At 34.6% G+C, this 7,892-nt stretch overlaps 1 protein-coding gene across 1 annotated transcript; it reads right to left on the bottom strand.

Moving 5' to 3' along the window:
- Positions 1-1,884: 1,884 nt before the first annotated feature.
- On the bottom strand, positions 1,885-6,308 carry LOC135848420 (uncharacterized). Its single transcript, XM_065368322.1, has 4 exons — positions 6,176-6,308; positions 5,704-5,993; positions 2,177-2,227; positions 1,885-2,094 (listed from the first exon to the last, which is right to left on the bottom strand). Exons 1-4 carry the CDS (start codon positions 6,240-6,242, stop codon positions 1,885-1,887), a joined length of 618 nt encoding a protein of 205 aa, XP_065224394.1. The 5' UTR covers positions 6,243-6,308.
- Between the last annotated feature and the right edge of the window lie 1,584 nt (positions 6,309-7,892).

Here is a 7,892-nt window from a genome sequence, read left to right as displayed (position 1 = left end):
ATTTTGAACAATGACAGCGCCGATACAGTAGAAATATCCGATATTATCTTTTGCACTCGACCAATTTTGGGGAGATGGACCAATAAACGCCTAAAATGGACTGCTTTTCAATTTCTAACAGTAAATGAAAAATTTGAGAAATTTTAAACTGATTTTTTATGGGAAATTTTTAAGGTGGCCGATATTAGCCAAACTGCTGGCTAATATCGGCCACCTTTTGAGAAGCCATAAATCAAAAACATATAATCCAAATCCAATTTTGCACACATTAATCGATAGCAGAAGGTTCAAGGTACCTTCATTTCAAATTTCAACCCCCCAAGTCTCCCCATTGTGGAGATGCATTGAAAAAACCTCCAAAACCCGGCCGATATTACCCCAAACTACGGTGTGTATTTACAGATTTTCTAGGATGCGCACTATTGGGAACCCATAGTTCAGAAATATCCTCTCTTTCTTTAAAAATTATTCTCAAGAAAACGAAAGGATGAATTTTCAAACTCTTACAACCATATTGAAGAGGATAAAATTCCCTACAAAATGATATAATATAACCTACCTCATAAATTTTTGCAATCGGACGAGATGAAAACAAATTGTTAACTTTTCACAAAAAAAAAATTAAGTCAGAAATCGAAAATTCGAATCAATCGAGACAGAAACAATTTCGCATTTTTTAAACACTTTATTTTCAAAGAACAAATGAAAATTGGTTACTTTTTGGAATTGCAATTTTTTGCCCAAAAGTGGCCATTTTAAAATTACAAAATCCAAAATTGGCCACTTGAAAAATACAAAACATTACCATACCTGTTCCCCGAAATTGACCTAGAAAGCTGCAAGTTGGCATATATCCCATATTTGACCCACCAAATCTATTAAAAGCGGGTTCGAACAGTTTTGAGCAGTATTTTTAATATTTCATCATTAAAATTATATCTTATAAAATTTCTCGAATACGGACTAAATTAATTCAAAGTACTTCACTTATAAAATAATACTACAAATAGGTACATGAATAAATTGTAAATTATGATAAAATTAAATCTTTGAAGGACTTTGTTGTTTTCATCATCATCCTATTAACATTGAAATCTCAAATTTCTTACATTTCTTTGAGAACATCTACTGTCCCAATTTTAATCACTCTACCTTCACCATTGGTCACTTCTACAGGCACGTTGCCTAATTTAAACGGCTGGTAAACCACGTTAGATGGCATTTTCTCGTGGAAAACTTTCATATTCTTTGCATTTAAAGAACAACCATACATCAAAGTTTTCATTTGATCGTTGGGATAAAAGGTCCATCCCGTGTTAGCGATAACATCCTGTTCGGAACATATTTGACCTTCGTAGGGGTTATTGTAGTCCGGATGATTATTATGCATTACGAATATGATTCCGCGATAGTGGTTTTGGTGAATGCTTGAACCAATTTCTATATAGAGGGCTTTCCAAAAAAACTTAGGGACCAATTGTAGCTCATCGTGTAAATAGATATCTTCAGTAGTTCCTGGATAAGCGATTGTACCAAAGGCACCTGTTATCACTTTGATTGAATCAATGACCTAGAATTAAAAAAAAAAAATGCTATAAAGGGCTTCGAAAAATAAAGGTCAATTTGAATTTTGAAATACGAGTAGTGGAGTACTATGCCTACCTGAGTGACTTTTCGTATGAATGTTTCCAAAGCTTGCCATTGAGGTAGTAGCTCAGTCCACATGGGAGCTGTTTGAATATTATGCCTTGAAGCAGATTTCCAGCTAGCGAATAAGAAGTCTTCTTCGGGAGCTAATTGAACTTTTGTTAGTGATAGCGAACTCTGGTGAAATTTTATCAAATATTACTAGATGTGAATAGGTTATGTGTGCAAAAGATCTTATCATATAAATAGAATTGAAATGCAAACCAGAGCATATAAATTGTCGATATCGTATTTGAAAATATTTATATTCTTTTGGTATTCAACGTTCCTATCTTCATTGATCTCGGAGGTCAAAAGTTTACCAGCTGTAAGCGTATAGCGTACAGATCTGATCCGATTCAGCTTGTAGTCAAATTTGAAATAAATCAAGCCGCATACAGAATGGTTCTGTGAAAATTGAGGGTATGAGAGGGGCCATTATGAAAATATATTGACTGTATTGCAATTACTCAGTAATGTTCCATCTTACTTCGGGTACATCTTTGAAAGGATTAGATGGTTGTTTATTTGGTGTAGAAATCTGAACAAATGGAAGAGAAATTAGTTTTCTATGAAATTAAGTCATCCTGGGAAAAAATGTTTAGATCAAATTTGATCAAAAACAGGTGATCTAATTTGATCAAAAAAATGTCTCTATCAAAATAGATCAATGTTAATTAGTTTTTATCAAAATTGATATAATAAGATCTATTTTGATGGAGACATTTTTTTGATCTAATTAGATCACCTGTATCAACTTTGATCAAGTTAGATCAAATGTAATGCTGATTTTTTAAAAATAGCCATATTTACTAGTAAAATTGCTTAAATTACTGCAAAGATGTAAGCCTCGCATAATATGAGATGTTGGTTGCAATTTTTTATTTAAAAGTAGGGGAAAAATTTTCAAAAATTTCGTGTTCGGAGGTGGGATCGATCCTATGACCTCTCACATTCCAGACCATGTCCTTAACAATTAGGCTACCCCGTTCCTTGTGAGTTGAGGGACATTAGGAGTATATATTCTCCTTTGATAGGTCTGGACTTAGAAAAATTCACCTATTGCTTATCATACAAGAGCAGATTTCAATGATTTTCAAAAATTTGCTTAATTCATCAACTTCAGAACATTTTTTCAAATGTGAATTATGCATTTTTATTGATACTGAATGTGATAGTATTTTTTTGGGAACAAAATGAAATGAAAATATTTTTGGAAACTGTATCACTGCATAATTATTGGGCCTGACACATGAATTGAATGCATAACCCATCCACATACTCAATACAACTTTTTTCCCCTTTTTTCTTCTTTTTTTACTTGTGAAAATTGAAAGAAAAAAATGTTTTGATCAAAGTAGATTAACAGATTAACATTGATTAAAGTCTTTACGTAGTTTGATTAAATTCGATCAATATTGATCAAAAAGTTGGCATAATTTGAAATTTTTTTATCAAATTAGATCAAGTTATATCAGGTGCATGCAAAAATCTGAACGTTGTTTGATCTAACTTGATAAGGTTGGTTGAAACATTTCATATAATTTGATCACATTAGGTAACATGATTGACATAAGGATATCTCTTTTGATCTAAATTGATCAAAAACCTCTGGGAGCAGTGTATATTCCTTGATATGACCTAATCTAGGTTGGTCAAATTTCATAACATTTGATCAAACATGATAGGGTTGGTCAAATAACTCATATCATATTCGATATAACTTGACCAAACTAGATCTAAATTGATCAAACAACGCCAGGGCCAGTGTATCTTTCTTGATACAACTTGATAAAGGTTGATAAAATTGCATAAGATTTGATCTAGCTCAATAAGTTCGATCAAAATAGGTATATCAAACTTGATCTAAATTGATCAAATCAGGTAAGTCGCAATATCAAACTTGATCTAAATTGATCAAACAAGGGTGAGACCAGTCTATCTACCTTGATATAATTTGATCTAGTTTGATAAACTTTCATACAACTATACCAAGATTTTAATCAATATTGATCAACTTTTATTAAACTGTATCAAGATTTTCATTAAAATTGACATACTTTGATCAAATTTGATCTGAACATTTTTTCCCGGGTACCCTGATCAGATCTGGGTATTTTATGGATTCAGTTTGATTTGGCTGAATCTGATCAGTGATCATAGAACAAAGTTCTGGTCGGATTATAGATTTGTTCAGACTTGATCAGATGCACGTTTGAATCAGAACAGATCTGAATTCATCTGATCAGATGAAGTCTAATCAGATCAGATTTTTGATCAGATTAGAACTGTTCAGACCCGATCAGATGCAATGACCTAATTGTATCTGACCAGATTAGAATTATTATTATCAGACTTGATTGATGAGACCCAGATCTGATCTGATCTGATCTGATGTAATCTGATCTGATCTAGTGAGATTTTTGATCTGATTAGATCTGAGACCGGATCAGATGTAACGAGAGGATACCTGACTTGATTTGAGCTGACCTGATATCTGATCTGATCTGATCTGATATTCCTCGAATCTAATTAGAACTCACTCAGTCAGATTAGATTAGAGTTCTGATGGGATTAGATTTATTCAGAATTGATAACATGCAATAGAACAAACCTGATTGGATCTGCCCTGATGTGAATACGAGTAAATTCAATAAAACTTGATTTACCAGACCTGATCAGATGCGATCTGAACATTCCCTGAAACCAATCAGATCTGAAAAACTACAATCAGGAAAAAGTTTTGATCTGATTAAGTCCATTCAGACCTGATTAGATACAATGGGGGGAGGCCCTGATTTGATCTGCCCAGATCTGGATTGTAGATATGATCTGATCTGATCTAAACATTTCCTGAATCAAATTTCATCTTACGAGATTTATTTTGACCAGCGTTTTGATCAGTTTACATGTGTTTGGACCCGACCAGATGCAATAAGGAAAACTTGATTGGACCTAAGAAAATCTTATTGTTGATCAAACCAGATCGGATTCAATCTGATCTGATCTGATCCGATCAATTAGATCTCATCCAGTCTGATTAGATCAGAATTTTGATCGGATTAGATCTATTCAGATCTGATCAGATACAAAAGAGGGAGCATGCTGCATGATTGGACCTGATCAGATCTGAATAGATTCAGTAAGACTTGAATTATCAGACCTGATCAGATCTGATCTGGACATTCCCCGAATCAAATCAGATCTGACAAGCTACAAGTACAAATATGAGAAAGTTTTAATGGGATTAAATCTGTTCAGACTTGATTAGATGCAATGGGAGGGGTGGTCGGAAGGGGGAGGAAGGAGGCAAGGAAGGTACCTAATCGGATCGGACCTTATCTGGCTTGCTGATCTGATTGGGACATTCCCCAAATCCAATTTTATCACTCAAGGGTCAAATATTCAGGTCAGAGCTTGGATCAGAGTTTAGATCTTTTCAGGCCAGATTACATTCAATAAGGAGAACCTGATTGGGTCCCAGCAGATCTGATTGATCAGATCAGATCGAATTTGATATTATGCATTCCAAACATTCTCTGAGTCAGTGAGTCCAATTTGATTTCATCCAATGTGAGCGTGATTACATCAGACTTTTAATTGGATGATCATTTATGCAGATCTGATTATATACTTACAATAGAGGGACCCTGATTGGATCTGACTAGATCTAAATTGATTGGAGCAATCTGATCTGATCTGATCTGATCCGAAACTCCCTGAATCCAATCAGATGTGATCAGGTTTTATCAGGTCAGTGTTCTAATCAAATTATGCACTGTTCAGGCGGGTTTTTATGCAGCAGGAGAAACCTGATTAGATCTGACCAGATCTGAATTCATCTGATTTTATTTTGGTCTAATCTGGTCTGGGCAGGCAGTGGATATTCTCCGAATCCAATCAGACCTCAACAGGCTTAATCAGATCAGAATTTTTTTTATCAGATTAAATCTGTTCAGACCTGATCAGAACAGATAACGTTCTCCTGAAATTTTTATGAGATAAATTACGTCTTACCAAAAATCCAATTACACTGTTTTTCTTTTTATCTTTGCTCATGAAAACGTGCGATTCGATGGACATCTGGCAAAAATCAACGACATTCGCCATTTTTCCAACACCTCCTAGTATTTCGAGGGCATCAGGATAATCAGCTTTTGGGCATGCTAATAGTATATCATCCTCAGGGTCAGGAGATCTTATGACGCAGGGTCCGTTTGGAGAGTCGCGTTTCACATCAAATATTAAATAATATTTTTCTTCCATTGGTGATTTTGTTACGTATAAAGGTTCATATAGACTCATTGCTGTAAAAAAAAAAAGGAAAAGGAAAAAAAGAATGAAAGGAAGAAATGAACCCATCAATTGGCATCTTGAGCAAAATAGTAACAGATTTTCACATATTTGAAGAAAATTTGAGTATTTTTCGGGCTCATGAGGTTTCCTAGTCGGCTCACAATATCTGCATAGTTTGTATTTTTATTCTTACCCAAGTGGAGTGCGTTCAAGGCAATGATAATGAAAAAGCACGAAATAACTCCTTGACCAGAATTCATTTTCAGTGCTCGAAAATTCTTTAGAATTATGTCGAAGTCTCTATATCATCAACTGTTGCTCGCAAGATGCAAAAAATTAGTGTGTGATTTGAAGTGGAAAATATGCAACAAGTGTTTCGAGATTTTGATAGTGTTTGTGACTCGTGAATGATGAACAATGTGTGTAAATATCGTTCTGATCTTGAACAACTGACGTTGACTTCTTCTATTGATTTTATCTTTCAAGTAACCTTGAAACCCAACTCGAGTTGTGATTGTAATGGTAAGAAAAAAAAATTGATCAATTGAAAACCATAAAATATTCATCTGTATAGGTACTCGTACCTACCTAACTGAAATTCAGATAAATAGGATTACATTATTATCAATTGATTAATTAATTATGATTAGGTATCTCGACATTAAAGAGAAAAAAGAAAAATAGGCGTGAATGAAGAAATTTATTTCAATTGTCTCACGAGAGTATAAACATCTACCTCTACAAGGACTGTTTTACGATTCATGTCCTCTCTCGAAGTCAACATAGAATGTAAATTGAAATCATAATATCGTCCTTCTAAAGTGGCTCCCAATTTGGCCACATTTTCGTGGGTTAGCGAACACCCATAAATTGAATGTTTCGAGTCAATTGGAAGATTTTCAGATAGAAATACCCATCCGAACCGCTGGCTAACATCTTCACAAATCGGCTGCTGATCCTCGGTGGTCTGCAAATCATTGTGCATCACGAACAAAATCCCAACTCGGTCTTCTGCTTCCTTGCCTCGCTCTAAATACTGTTTGAAAACAACGGCTTTCCAAAGGTATTTGCAAACAGGAAGTTTATCTCCGTCCGGATGTAAGTAGAATAGTGGGTTTTCAGGAGTACTAGGATCGTTAGCTGTACCCGTTCTTATGAACAGATATTTTAAAATCTATTAATGAGTTGAAAAAAATTAAACTTAGATAAATTATATCTATTGAAGAATGGGTATTTTGAGGTGAAGAAAAAAAGAAATTGGTTACGTACACGAGCAACTTTTCTAATGTATACTTCCAACTGGTACCATTTTATCGCAAGTTGCACCCAGACTGGTGTTGAATTAATACTGGTTTGAGTTGCCATTTTATGGTTATGTAAAATGAAGTCGTCAGCGGGAGCTAGTTGCAGTTTTATCAGAAAGGAAGAAAGTTGTTGATCAAATACGTCGACGAAGCGTTGTTTTTGGTTGTTCTGAAAAATACGAGCACCTCTGACTAAGCTACATAGCATCAGAAGTGGGTAGAGGGAATGCAAAATATTATCCCACAGGAGAAAAGATCGGATCTGATCAGGTCTGAACAAATCTAATCCGATCAGAACTCAGATCTGAATGAATTTACTCGGATCGAAATGGATTCAGGGAATGCCCTTTTCTGATGGATTTTAACATAGTCTATCAGATCTGGATAAATAACCTATATAATCCGATCAAAACTCTGATCTGATCAAATCAAGTTGGATCCAGGGAATGAATCTGGGTCTGATTTTATCTAACGGGTCTGATCAGATCTTTTTAAAGGAGTTATAGTCTCTGGCAAAAGTAGAAGTACATAGTCACCATATCATACAAGTAATCTGGATCGTAACCAAATATGTCAATATTTTTCTTGTAGTCTGTGTTTATAGAT

This window comes from Planococcus citri, chromosome 5 (assembly GCF_950023065.1).
Source record: "Planococcus citri chromosome 5, ihPlaCitr1.1, whole genome shotgun sequence".
NCBI classification, from domain to species: Eukaryota; Metazoa; Arthropoda; class Insecta; order Hemiptera; family Pseudococcidae; genus Planococcus; species Planococcus citri.
Note: the sequence above shows the minus strand (reverse complement) of the source record. Positions and strands in the feature narration are given on the sequence as shown.

Bases quoted from the DNA above. Each gene is read 5' to 3' on its own strand.
- LOC135848420 (XM_065368322.1), bottom strand. From the start codon at position 6,242: ATGAATTCTGGTCAAGGAGTTATTTCGTGCTTTTTCATTATCATTGCC. The intron at 2,228-5,703 runs GTAAGACGTAAT...CCATTTGTTCAG, and splicing joins ACAGTGTAATTGGATTTTTG to ATTTCTACACCAAATAAACA. The intron at 2,095-2,176 runs GTAAGATGGAAC...CAATTTTCACAG, and splicing joins CTTTCAAAGATGTACCCGAA to AACCATTCTGTATGCGGCTT.